We start from the raw sequence: 14,601 nt of genomic DNA on the forward strand, positions 1-14,601 counted from the left end.
TGAAGATGTCCAATTTTCACATAATAATGACTGACTCTCATTGCCCTTAATTATGGATAGATGTTGGCTCTGAGACAGATTGGCCCCTCGTCTGAGCTTTGATCTCTGAAATGAGAATCCAAAGCATTGTGAACTGATCACTTTTAACTCTTCACTTGTTTACAGAAAGGTACAACGTCACAACAAGACTATGTATAAAAACTTTGGGGTCAGTAAGAAAGAAATTAATTATTTTATTCTTTCTATATCTCATCAGATTGTTTGATGTGGTTTTGACTGGCTTTATGTGCAGAATCTCAACTGAGATTCTCAAACTCAAACATACATGATTGTTGGTGTTTTCAGATCATCTGCGAATTTTTGGCAGAGTAGATTGGAAAGATGAAGTAAAACTCGGGGGATTGAAACTCTTGGCAAGATGAGCTCAGAGCTCCTATAGGCTTGTTAAAAACTAGTCTGTAATATTTTGTCTCCTCTTCTGGTAAAGTTAGAATTTTTTTAACTACATTTTAGTCTCATCTTTTTTATATAAACAATATTCCATGCTGATATAGTCACATTTATTTAACGCAAACCTTGCTTTTTATCGCTTAGGCCGTGTGTCCACCAAAGCGTTTTTTCATGCGGCTGGCGTATTTTCCAATTGGTTTCAATGGGAGCGTCGTATTTTTAAAACGCCATGAGCGTAACGAGGCGCTGCGCGTTTTTTTCACTCTGAAGTGCTGAATGCTCAGCTTTTTTACAGGTCGCCGAGAGTTGAAGAATGTTCAACTTTGGGTAAAACGCAGCGCTCATCACTGTCACTTTTTACCCAATCGTCCAATCACAGTGGAGGAGGGGCGGGACTAATACCACACCGACCAACCGCCACATTCTGCTTGTACTACTTCAACAGATGACAACAACAAGCATAATAACGGAACAAAATCATTTAAAACAAGAGCCAGAGAAAATACTAAGGGTGTCACAATTCTCCAAATCCTCGATTCGATTACATTTTCGATTCTAAAGTCACGGTTCGATTCGATTCTCGATTTGTTTGATTGTAAAAAAAATTGCATCACAATAAGTGTATTGTGATTGTCACTAACATTTTAGTAACTAAACTGAATTTTATTAGGTTTAGTGACAACATGTTACAATGTTTACATGGTACAATTTCTGGTAAGCTACGCTTTTTTATTATTTCAATTCAATTCAATTATTGTGATTTGATTTAATATTGACTCATTTGGATAAATATTAGGTAGGCTACACAAGGTAGGCGTTAATTTGTCTCAAGAAAAAAAAAAAACTCACCTAATGCTGTAAACATACAGAGAGCCTATCAGCTGGTAGTAGGCTATTATTTAAGGTTAAAAATAATAAAATATAATGCGTTTTTTTTATTATAATAACAACTTTATTTAATGATATAAGTAAAAAATATAATAAATATGTAATATAGAACACATATTTAGCAAAATACTCTCTATAGCTATTTTTTTTTCTTGCCAACTACGTGCTATAGCCTATATTATGGTCATTAAATGGCTTTCCTGAGGTAAATGTGACATAATTGTTCTCCAGCTGTTTTATTGACCTCTTCACGCTGATGAAAAACTTTGATTGATCGATATTATGTATGAGGAATATACATTTCGGTAAGTTGTAATGTATCTTTCAAAAGTGTTCGTGTTTTTTTACTATTAGCTAGTAGAGATGATCAGTTCACGTGCGCTAGGGCTCTGTCACGTAACATTTACAAGCGCCAAAGCGGTATTTATTGTTGGAATTTCGCAATAAAATTGACAGAATCTGAGAGCTGAGATTTTTTTATATCATAACTAACCTGCTCTGTCTAGTCTGTTGGTCTCCATGTCCTCTTTGCTTCGCGATTTTTCTGTGCGTGAGAAAATGGATGTGTGGCGTGAGAGCGTGTGAAAAGTGTCAATTGCGTGTGTCTCACGGTGAATGAGTGAGAGTTGGCAGCACTTCAACACGTGTTTTTTTTTTTCCGCTCTGACGTGACATGGGGGCGCGGCAGCATCGACGATTCCATTTTTTGATTCGATAATTGAGATTGAGCATTAATTTCGATCGATTTCGATTTAAAATCGAAATCGTGACACCCTTAGAAAATACGTTACATTGTATCAACATTTTAATATAGAATCAACACAGAAACAAAATATGTGTGAAATGAGATACTAGTAACACTTTCGCGGATATTCCGTATCATAACAAGCAAAGCGTCTCAACTGAAAAAAACGCAACACTGCCAAAACACTCTCAAGCGCCCACAGCTAGGCATTTTCAGTTGGCTAAAAACACTTTGGTGGACACACAGCCTTATTTCTGTATTCTTTCAGAAGATGCGCAATAGCGCCCCCTACCGTATAACAGTGAAAACACAAAAATCCGTAAATTTCCGTCAATGGCGGTGAAAGAGTTATGCCTGGGACACATTGCACAATTTGGAGCTGTTCCAGACGAAACAAGACCAATCGTGGCGATTTCTGTGGTTGTGGCTCCTATCGATGGTCCTATGTCGTACAGTGAGAGAGGTTCAAAGACGGCCATTTTCACGGTCTTGCGACCAAAGATAGCCTGCGAAAAAAATTTGACAGTGTCAGAAATTTAGCATGATCATCTCACAATGTGTTGCTACGACCTACGTCTACTGACTAGCCAATAAAAATGCAACATGAAATGGTGTATTGATCAACGCGACATGGCGCTAAAACTTAAAACTACTTACCTCAAGCTCCATTTGCAAGATTAGCATGCCAAGTTGGCCTCTTTTCCTTAGCCATGTACTTATTCTCTGCTTTCGCTTCCTCCGCTTTTTTCAGCGCACATAAAAACCACAATTGCCAAATTGTGATTCATCTTGCCCTGTTTGTTTACCACTAGCGCATGCTAATGACATTTTATTCTTCTATATGCGTCGTAGCCTACAATTCAGTAGGTGTCATCATCGTACAGTCTGCATACATGTCGTACCCAAGTTTACCAGATCCATGTGATTTGTAATGATCTTATAGGATTGCCGAAATTGCAGGCATTAAGGAAGCCTCATCATCGTCTTGACTTATCCAAGGAAAAATTCTATATATGGTTATTTTCTTGAGCCTCTTGGTCTTAGATACATATAGTATGTTTACTTTGTCATCAAGGGTTTTTTCTTAATCTCACCTCAGATGTGGAGGTGGAAATGGCCTTGTTCGGTTGGATGCTTGGAAATAATTGTTTTCTGTTCTCCGGAGACGTTCTCGGTGCTATTGATCTTGCTGGTGCTTTAAGTAAATGCCCCTAGAGCTGAAGAAAAGCTAGTTCAGTTAGTGTGTACAGTTCTTAAAAAAAGACTACATATCAGTATGGTCACTGCTGATGGTGTTTTCGTGAGCCATTACAGAGGAATGTTTCTTAATTTTGATTTCATGTTGACTTTAGAGTGAGATGTTTTTTTGCGAATTATAATCATATATGCTATCTCTTCTTTGTTTCTAGCCTTTCATGTCATCGCGCTATCCTGGCGGCCCCAGACCACCTCTCAGAATACCCAATCAGGTACAGTACAGAAATACACACTGATGGTGGAGTGATTGGAGTTTTAAATGTTTTATTTTAGTCTTGTCTAATTAACTTGCTCTGAGTCATACTAAGACTTTTCAGCCAAGACTAATATCTCCCTCTAATAGTATTTTTGCTGTCGCTTAAGGCTCTACATTATATTTCCAGCCAGTCATACTGTCTCGCTCTCCTGAATGTGATATTTTGGGTCCTGATCTAATGTCATAGCCCAAGGGCAGCTAATGGGCCTTAACTACCCCTGCTTGGACGATGTTGACAAATGTATGTTAATTCGTACTGTATCTCACTGGTTCAGGCATTAGGTGGAGTCCCTGGAAACCAGCCGTTATTACCCAGTGGCATGGACCCATCAAGACAACAAGGTTTGTTTGCGAATAATTAATTAAACAATCTTATAGGGTGAAATGTTTGGTCATATTTATCACCGAAAAATTAAGAAATTATATTTTGCATAAAGAAAGTCGAAGCCTATTTTAGGGCCGTTAAGATTTTCTCCATTATGACATTATTTTCTTAGCAATTAAGCACTTTTCCCCCAGAATTCTCATTACCGTAATGTGGAGGGGAAAAAATCTCATTCTCATTATGGTAATGCAGTAATGGAAATCAAGTCTGGACACAATGATGTTTTTTTTTTAATTAGCATAAATTAAATACTTCCACGATGTTTAAATACTTTATAATTGATTTTATATTTTTATTTTATAGTAACCGAAATTAGATTCAATTATTGATGATTCATTGTCATTAAAATATTAATCAGGGTGTGGTGAAATATTATTTTAACATTTTTCAACATTTCTTGACAGCTTTCATGAGATTTACCATAGGAAACATTTAATATTATGAAATATTATTATTATTATATTCAAATATATTTAGAAACATTGGGAAGAGATGAGATGGGTTTTTTTTACATTTCTTGATAGCTTTCATGAGATTCACCTTAAGAAAGAAAGTAGATTAAAGTAGGCTATATATATTACCATATTAAATATGGTATTATAAATTTATTCATTTTTAATAAATAAAATGTAATAAATAAATTTAGACATTTTTGGGGAGGTGGTGAGGTGATTTTTAAAAAAAAAAAACATTTCTTGGGCTCTTTCTTGAGATTCAACTTAAAGTTTGTTAACACCAAGAACAATAACTATAAAGATAACTATAACAATAACAATATTAGCCTCCACACCAACGCATGACATTGTTCTGTTTATTATAAGAACTCTGCTATTCTTTTATATTTAGAACAATTTTTAAAACTATGTATTTATCGTTATAGTTATCATCCTTGGTGTGAACTAAGAAAATTTGCCATATATTATACCATTTTACATTGTTATTATATTAAAATATATATAGAGACATAAATAATTATTTTGGGGGTGTGGTAAAATATGTCTTGAAAGCTTTTGAGATTCATCTCTCAATGTGTTTGCCACTTGCTAATTTACTAATTTCCATTTTGATTGGACAGGTCATCCAAATATGGGCGGAGCTATGCAGAGAATGACTCCGCCCAGAGGGATGGTTCCTCTTGGGCCACAGGTAAGACCATAGGTTTGGATCGCTCATCTAAACCATGTGCAAAGACTCTTTGCTACATTTCTTCTTTTTTATATTGTTCCAGGCATATGGAGGGGGCATGAGACCACCACTCAATGCTCTTGGAGGTCCTGGGATGCCTGGGATGAATATGTACATACTTTTTGTTACACTAACATGTATTTGCCATAAAACAAAGACTATTTCCTACCATAGTCTTAGAAAAGTTAATGAGTACAACACATCTCGCCTTATTATAGGGGTCCCGGAGGAAGACCGTGGCCAAATCCACCAAACTCCAACTCGGTGAGTTCTACAATCATTCGTTGTGAAATGTCAGCCACTACAGCTTTAGATATGTAAATGTTTGCACGTAAAGAGCATCTGCTTTGTTGACGTTCTCTCTGTTTTTCTGTCTGATCGGATCCACGTGGCATTTAAGATCCCGTATTCATCAGCATCTCCAGGGAGTTATGTGGTAAGAGCCGTGACCCTCTCCATTTACACACCTCCAACAGCCATGAAGAGATTCATCAGATCACAAGATCTTTTCCATAGTCCTGTGTCCTCAGCAGTGGATCCAAATTATAAGAATAAATTATATATATATATATATACTGCCAGGCCAAAAAAAAAAAGCTAATTATATAGGCAAATACTTAAGAGTCTATGACTGGATCATTATTGCAGTGATTATTATGTTTCAAGCATGTTATATGTTAGGCAACAGTTCTTCTAACCCTCATTGATGGAGTGTGTGCTTTTCATTTCTTAAACAACCATGTATGAGACACATCATGGCCATATTCCAGGATGACAATGTCAAGATTCATCAGGCTCAGATTGTGAAAGAATGGTTGTGAGGATCATGAAGAATCATTTTCACACATGAATCATCTCCTCTGAGTCCAGAGCTTAAATTCATTTAGAGTCTTTGGGATGTGCTGGAGGAGACTTTACACAGTGCTGGACTCTTGCATTGACGATACAAGATCTTGACCAAAAATGTTTGCACCTCTTGATGAAAATAACATCAAAACATTTATTTCCATGAAGAGGTGCATCAATTTTTGGTCAAAGCAAGAGCCTCTGTAAATCCAAACCAATTTATTTATTATTTTTGGCCGGGCAGTGTTTTATTCTTGTAAATCTTGTAACATTTTTAAAAAATATATCTTTATTGTTTTTGTTATATTTAAAAAATAAATATATAAAATGTATTGTTATAGTGTTAAATGTATTATATTTATAATATTATATATTTGCATGAATGAGGCACATAGAAAGTCCAGTAAAAATCCAGTAACCTCATGTGAAAGTCCTTACCAGATACATCAGATACATCGAAACACATTTGAGATACGCAGTGTGATTAAACATGTCGTTTTAAGACATTTACTCAAGTTATTCTGTTAAAACGCTGTCAGTAACTCCCAGCTGAGATGATTTGTGGAGGGGAAGCTGTGGTAGCTTACTGAAAGCAGCCAGACAAGACGAGGTGCTCGGGAAGGCAGAGCCGAGTCAGCAGAGAGGAGGAGAGATAATTAGATTTGGGAAGAGGGAGGATAGAGCAGATATGCACAGTGCTGACCACAGCAAGGGCCTCAGGCCTCTGTCATGAACACACACACACATACTCAGGGCTATCCTCACATTTACACATGTATATGCCACAAGTGCATTCAAATGTAACTAATTAAACTGTGTTACATGAGATTTAGAACAATATTTGTCTTTTCTCCTCCTCAGGGTCCACCGGGTGGAGGAGGGCCCCCAGGGACTCCCATCATGCCTAGCCCTGCAGGTAGGACTGCACTGTTTTTTCATGCAAAGTTGAATTTAATAATTAACATATATATCGAGGGGGATTTATTGTATATATTTTATATAAATATATATATGTATACAGTATATATTTTTTTATAACTATAATTTTTTTTTCTATATTACTTTTTTTATTTTATTTAATAAATTTAATGTTTAAGATGTATATGTGTGTGTGTGTGTGTTTTATTTATATTTATCTATATATGTATTAATTGTATAGATTTTTAACATTGCCGTTTTTAAATATAACAAAAAAATATAAAAAAAGTTTTTGAGTGTTAATGATTTTAATATACAAGTCATTATATAAAATGTATTTATATACTGTACATAAATGTACATAATTCTATTTATTTATTTCATATATTTTTATTTAAAATAATTTTTTAACAATAACAGTAGAAATGTTTATAGTTAAATAATTTAAGTGTTTAAGGTGTTTTTTATTATATATTTTTTTTAATTATAACAGTAGCGCTTTTATATATACAATCTTTTAAAGTGTGCAAGATGTTTTATATATTTATGTGTGTTTTATTTATATTTATCAATATATCTATTCATTTGATATATTATTTAACCTTGCATAATATAACAATAAAATGTTTAAAAAATGTTTTTAGTGTTAAAGATTTTAATATATCAACTACAAGATGATTTATATACATGTATATAATTGTTTACTTATTTAATATATTTCTATATATAATTAAGCATTATTAATGTTGAGTGTATGTACAGTTTTTAAGTATTAAATGCCTTTAAGTACAATGCATTTAAGTATTTTTTATTTATTGCGTTTACTAATATAGTGATATTTAAAATGTATCAATTGACCAAAAGTGTCCAAATACTTTTTACAACCATCAGCGGAGCATTATCTGAAATATTGTCGATGAGTGTTTGGCTTTTTCTGTACAGACTCGACGAACTCGGGAGAAAACATGTACACCATGATCAGCGCAGTGCCGCCCGGAGGAAACCGGCAAAATGTAAGACAGCATGACAAATTTTTAATATTTGCACACATGCATCTCGGTTCATTTGGAGTTGCATTTGTTCATACTGTACTTTCTGTAATATCATATTTAATGTGTGTTTTACATAATTATGTGTGTGTTTGATAGTTCCCTATTGGTCCTGGAGGAGACGGTCCAATGGGAGGCATGGCGGGAATGGAGCCGCATCACATGAATGGATCATTAGGTAAGAGTGTCTCTTGTACAAACAACCACTTTAGATAGTACTATTGGACATCTTTGAGTGCTGTGTGCTTTGCTTGAGGAGTATCAAAGCATGTCATAATTCAATGTGAAATTGCAGCTTTCATGCTTGATTTTCCTGATTTGTTGTCATTTTTTGCCTTGCATGCTTATGCCCCCTTGTGGTCAGTGAAGATTAATCGTGCCTTTTAAAAGTACTGCCTTTGCAACTATACGTCTACAATATCATTTTTTTAATCTGAAATTTATATTTTTAATTCTTTAGGGTCAGCTGACATGGACAGTATGCCTAAGGTAAGAGTTGTTTTCATATTTTAAATCAGGCTGTCAATGTATTCAATATTTTATCAAATTAATTACATGATATGCTCATTAATTACATTATTACACGATTCTTGCTTAAATAATGTGTCAAATTGACAGCCCTAATTTTCATGCACAATTTGCATCGTCTGCGAAACGTATTGAACTGTCTGTGCTTGTCTGTGCAGAACTCTCCTGGTAACCTAAGCATGAGCAACCAGCCTGGAACTCCCCGAGATGACGGAGAGATGGGTGGAAATTTCCTCAACCCTTTCCAGAATGAGAGCGTATGTCATTTCCTTGTCTGAAAGTGCATTTGTGTTTTACCTTGAACAAAAGCCACTGGGTCTCATTCAATAAGCATATGCATACACACAAATTTGTGTGTGAAATCTGCGTACGAACATTTGAACAAATCATGATTTATCAATGCCTTTCGTTCTAATATGTATTGTAAATTTACGAAAAATTGTAGGAACTTCTGAAACCACTCGTAACCAAAATCACTCCTTATAAACATGTTAAGATGAAATTTGACTCATCTTAAATATATTTCATCACATATTCATCACAATATTCAGCCATATTTGAGGTCAAGAATGGTCATGGATTACCTGCCCGACTTAATTACCACATGGACCAGCCGTGTTAATTATCTATCCGTCACGGACCATAGATATGTATATGTAGAAACCACATTCGAGAGCTCCATACACGTCAGCGCTCCCGCCATATTGGAACGGTCAAGTTGTCGTCACTCACAGTGAGAATCAATGATGCCGCAACATTGCGCAGCTTCTGGTTGTGAAACTGTCGAGATTTAAATCTAAGAAATGACCCCCAAAAGATCATTTAAAGTCATTATTGTGTTAATTGAGAAAAATGAGAAAGTTGTTGCCCTTCATCATGTTCGTCACCAATCAACTGTATGAAGTGTCAGATGGTCTAACGTATGTCTGAGGCGGGCGGGTGCATTTGCGTTAATAATTTTAATGCGTTTTTCCCCCATAACTAATTAAGTTAATGTATTAAATCGGGCAGCCCTAGTTTTTATATGTATTAACTCAATATTACAGGTTTTCACTATGGTACTTTTTTGTAACTTTTTAATGTTGTGTTAGTTTAGCAAAATCATCTGATGAATATAAAGATATAGATATTCATGTGTCAATTTGCTCTCGAATGTTCACGGAGCGGCTTTGACCGTTCCATTATGATGGACGGCTTATGTATAGCGGCTAATGAGGCATCTATGTACAGTGCTATGCATAAGTTTAGACACCCATGCTAAAGTTGACTAAAAAGAGGAATAAAAAATCATCTTTTGGAAACTGAACTTAATGCCTTAATTTAAAAAAATTAGGAAAAATCCAACCTTTAAGGACACCAATTTTCTTTGTGAATGAATAATGTATCATAAATAAATAAATGTTCTTCCTTAAAATACAGGGTGCATAAGTTTGGACACCCCTATGTTAAATTCCCATAGAGCCAGGCAGATTTTTATTTTTAAGTATTTTTTGTTTTGTTTTTTTAGGATACTATGCATCCTGATAAAGTTCCCTTGGCCTTTGGAATTAAAATAGCCCCACATCATCACATAGCCTTCACCATACCTAGAGATTGGCATGGGGTACTTTCCATAAGATCATCTCTCAATGCAAATCAAACTAGCTATTAGGCTAACTGAAATAAAACCATGCCAATCTCTAGGTATGGTGAAGGCTATGTGATGATGTGGGGCTATTTTAATTCCAAAGGCCAAGGGAACTTTATCAGGATGCATAGTATCCTAAAAAATAAATAAAAAAAAATACTTAAAAATAAAAATCTGCCTGCCTCTATGGGAATTTAACATAGGGGTGTCCAAACTTATGCACCCTGTATTTTAAGGAAGAACATTTATTTATTTACGATACATTATTCATTCACAAAGAAAATTGGTGTCCTTAAAGGTTGGATTTTTCCTAATTTTTTTAATTAAGGCATTAAGTTCAGTTTCCAAAAGATGATTTTTTATTCCTCTTTTTAGTCAACTTTAGTATGGGTGTCTAAACGTATGCATAGCACTGTATATATCTATGTCACAGAATGTGTGACTTCACCACTTCCAATTAAAATTGAATCAACCAAGCCGCTTCTCATCGACTAACGTTTGGTCAGCTGTTAAAATATCGTGCTAAAAGTGTATGGTATGACCCCTCAAAAACACACTCAAACTCTTTTTTTTTAACTCTTATGTCCTTGTAGTATTCTCCAAACATGACCATGAGTGTGTGAAGACCTCGTTTGGAAATCCAGGTGGATTCCACCACATGACACAGGACTTGTGCAAGCGCGCTGTAGCCAGCCCTCTTCTGCTCTCTGAAGAATATGGGTCCAAGCCTCTCCTTTCTCTCCTCTTCTTTCGTTTATTCTGTTTTCAAAGATCATTCTTTCACCTCCTCGGCCGCGTCACCCCGAGGGACAACGCCGAACCACGATGGGGCGAGAATGACGAACCAACAACATGTCTATATTTACGTATATCTTTGTGTATATATGTGGGTGTACATTCAGAATTACATGTGCATGTGTGTATGAAAGGACGTATATTGATCCTTGTACGAGCTCGAAAGAAAGACTATGGACATGTACTCTGTTTTTAACAAAAACAAATCATATTTTCTTTAAATATGATGTAAATGGACAGATCTACGTAAATGTATTTATCGCAGGAAACACTTGAGATGCAATGGGGGTTGAGTTCGTAAAAAGACAGATCAGGAAACCTTGTGCAGAATCACAATGATACAAACCTATTTCCCAGCAAGCACGCACTGTAATTGATTCATAATTGTCTTGGTGTCATCGACGAGAGAGTCTGATTCGAATTTTATTGAAACAGGTTGAGTTGTCGCTAATGGAAATGTGTATGTAATTCCAACTGACGTCTGTAATTTATCATTTCGTACTGCGTTCGGCCTTCAGACATCTGTGCTCCTCAAATGCAGTCCAATCTTGATCAACACCCTGGAGTTTTGTCTGTATATACAGGAGATTTATTTTTCAGGACGATGCCTACGAAGAACAGCCATTCCATATGTACACTTAAAAAACATCCATTGTGCACCATTTTGCCATCTTAATTTGGGGACGCGAAAGGGACGTCCTCCGGAACTGAACTGAGCAAACAACACGAGATGGTCGCAGTTACCGAAGCATATTTCTATCATGTTTTGAAAATACTCCTAATCATGTGACTTACACAGATACAACGTTTACTGCTCTTATATTACAACGTTTTCTTTGTGAAAATCTTTGCATGTGAATACGGGAAGCAAGGACGATTTTATGGAAAAAGGGAGACTGGTCCATTCAGAGGAGAGGGGCACATGGATGGGAATTATAATTCCGTACATCTGTCATTCTAATAATCAACTTATTTATACAGCCGTTGTTGTGTCACCCGGAGAAACTGTGATTTGCTTTGCTTTTTTTTTTTTTTTTTCAAGTGGAATTATTATTAATATTATTATTGCGAAATTTCTAAAAAAATATATATATGTGAATTTTTTATAGCTTGGGGATCTGATTAATCTGTGTCTCTGTGAATTATTTAAAACAATACTGTATAATATCTGAGGTGTTTTCGTGTTTATTTGTAATAACATTTGCCCTTATTTGCCCCAGATTTTTTGCCTGATGACAAGAGAGACCCTATCATAAGTGTTTTTTCATTTGACTTATTTGATGTTTAATTTTTGATTTTGTGAAGTGTTCATTTTCTACCTTGTGTTGACTTTTGTAAATACACAGAGAAGTTTTGTATATACTATACTGATATAAAGCTTCTCATTGCTGTTTAACAGACTGTCAGATCATTTTGTTTGTTTGTTTTTTGTGTGTGATTGTATGCGTTAAAGGTACTGTAGGCAATTTCAGAGAGGCTAGCAATAGCAAGCTAGCTTTGAAAGCATGAGATCCCACATCTCCAAAGCCACGCCTCCTTCAAAACACAGCAGCGTCGGCAAAGTGTCACTAGAGACGCCGTTAAATTATCTCATGTCTTGTAGACCAGATTCTCAGATTCGGATTTATGTGTTTCTGTGTCAACACTATCAAAGTCGAAAGTAATCTGCAGCAGTCTGGTGGTAAAACTAGAGCTCTCTGTGTTGATTATTATTGTAATGTGATGTGCTTTGAGACATGAGGTAATTTAACGCCGTCTCTCGTGACGCTTTGCAGACTCTGCTGTGTGTGTTCATGTGTTTTGGAGGAGGCGTGGCTTTGGAGACGCTCTGAAGGGAGGGTGAGATGTAATATTGTAATAGGACAATATCATTTTTTTTTCTAGCTGGTGAACGATAAACATTGACAGCCAACCCAGAATCCATCCTGCTTTAAAGAGCTCGAGCATTTGAAGTGGCGACATACTGTAACTGCAGCACATGATTACAATAAACAGATATTTATAAGAGGTGTGGAAGCAAATAGTTATCGTAATCGCTGGCAATGTGTTGTGTGTGGACCTCGCTATTCTCATAGAATAAAAAAGATTTTTAAAACATAGTTCATATTTTTGTTCATTTACATTTATCCGATTACGATTATTAAACCTTTATAGTTATCGTGTGAACAGGCCTTTTCAGAATGATTTTTCCAGCTGATGAATCATATAAGCCCTAACAGCCAATCAGAACCAACCCTAACAGACTTTGATTATTTAAAGCTCCACGCTAAAACGGTCTACACTGGACTTGACAAACAACCGTTGCAAATCTATTTATAATATATCTATTTCTTAAAGCTATAGTAGGTAATCCTGTTCAGAAACACTTTTTTTTATACTGGGTGAAATGGTCCTTCCATCCTGAGAGTAGTCAATACATTATGTGTTCAGAAAAAGGAATGAAAACAATCTGACCTCTGTAGCAGCTGCAGGACAGTAAAAACTCTGACCAATCACTGCCACTCGGTGCGAATGTAAAGAACCAATCAGATGCCTTCATGTCTCGTGCCCGAGCCCCCCTGCGTGCACTCATCACATGTTACCGTTCCCGGAAATATTCAGCTCACTACACCGAGTAAGCAGGAGTTTGCGGCACAATGGAAGAGAAAATGCAGCAAAAACTACCAATGCCAGCTTTGCTGGTAACTGCTCGCCCTGATAAAAAGCCTAAAAAAAAGAAAATCGGAGGCAGAAAAGACTGCAACGAAACAGGCACTGGATAAAGCCAGAGGACAAACTCGCGTCAACATTGGTGCAGCATTTGAACGGTGGAGACAACTGAGGGAGCTGAAGGGCCTGAAAAGCGATGCCGAGGTTGCGGTCTTTCTGCTGGACAGGTATTGGTTTTGCTTCGGGGGGATTTGTTATTTCCATGATATATGTTACGCGGACTGTACGTAGGATCAGATCCAATGCTCTCGTCGTGGAAGCTCTAACAACCAAAATAACGAAGATATATAAAAACTGAAAATTCACGTTTGCCAGTGATAGTAACAAAACAAAACGTTACATTGTTACATTTAATTTAGCAGACGCTTTTATCCAAAGAGACGTAGCTACATTTCAGAGTTCATACAACACCAAACGTGTAACGTTAGCCTGAAAGCTGCGAGTAACATTACTAACAATAGCTACTAACTAATTTTTTTTTTTTTGCATTCATTGTAATAATAATATAGTTTACTTACAGGTGAATGAGACATGAAGTAGTTTGGTTGATGCCCATAATGTGCTGAAATACTCCGCTTTCCTGTGACCTGCAGCTGACTCCGACTGTGGATGCGCGTTCATGTTTGTGGGGGCGTAGCTTTGGACGGAGTATTGACGGGAGGGGGTGGAGCTTAGAAGAGGTGCCGCTTTCAATTCTTGCTAGCTCTCCAACATTACCTACTATAGCTTTAAGTCAGAAATAGAGTGGTTTACTATGGGGATTAGTCATGTGATAACCCATTATATTTCTGAGGTACTCCAATTTGCCGAATTGCAAGGGTCGCTTTGACGTGTCCAGTGTAGACAGCTTCAAGATGTTGCGTCGCGACACTAATAAAGTTTGTTCTTATATAGTTTGTTCGTTCTTGTCGTTATAGTTGTCTTGATGGTGTGAAAGGGCCATAACTCTAAATAGCAGAGTCC

The 14,601-nt window shown here is 36.2% G+C and overlaps 1 protein-coding gene across 4 annotated transcripts in view; it reads left to right on the forward strand.

Annotated features, from left to right (window-relative positions):
* The window catches only part of ssbp2b (single stranded DNA binding protein 2b), a 75,001-nt gene extending 61,981 nt beyond the window's left edge, over nt 1-13,020 (forward strand). For 3 of the 4 annotated variants that reach the window (XM_079862012.1, XM_079862015.1, XM_079862013.1), the window contains exons 7-18: nt 3,493-3,552; nt 3,872-3,938; nt 5,057-5,127; nt 5,210-5,277; nt 5,385-5,430; nt 5,567-5,602; nt 6,874-6,928; nt 7,873-7,943; nt 8,079-8,157; nt 8,440-8,468; nt 8,666-8,764; nt 10,728-13,014. In XM_079862012.1, coding sequence (XP_079718138.1) covers nt 3,493-3,552; nt 3,872-3,938; nt 5,057-5,127; nt 5,210-5,277; nt 5,385-5,430; nt 5,567-5,602; nt 6,874-6,928; nt 7,873-7,943; nt 8,079-8,157; nt 8,440-8,468; nt 8,666-8,764; nt 10,728-10,757 — 711 coding nt within the window. In that variant the 3' untranslated portion in view covers nt 10,758-13,014. Of the gene's footprint in view, nt 1-3,492; nt 3,553-3,871; nt 3,939-5,056; nt 5,128-5,209; nt 5,278-5,384; nt 5,431-5,566; nt 5,603-6,873; nt 6,929-7,872; nt 7,944-8,078; nt 8,158-8,439; nt 8,469-8,665; nt 8,765-10,727 lie in introns of all 4 variants that reach the window. The other variant, XM_079862014.1, reaches the window with a different exon arrangement.
* Nucleotides 13,021-14,601: the final 1,581 nt, after the last annotated feature.

This window comes from Squalius cephalus (genome assembly GCF_949319135.1).
Source record: "Squalius cephalus genome assembly, chromosome: 24".
In the NCBI taxonomy this organism is placed as follows: Eukaryota; Metazoa; Chordata; class Actinopteri; order Cypriniformes; family Leuciscidae; genus Squalius; species Squalius cephalus.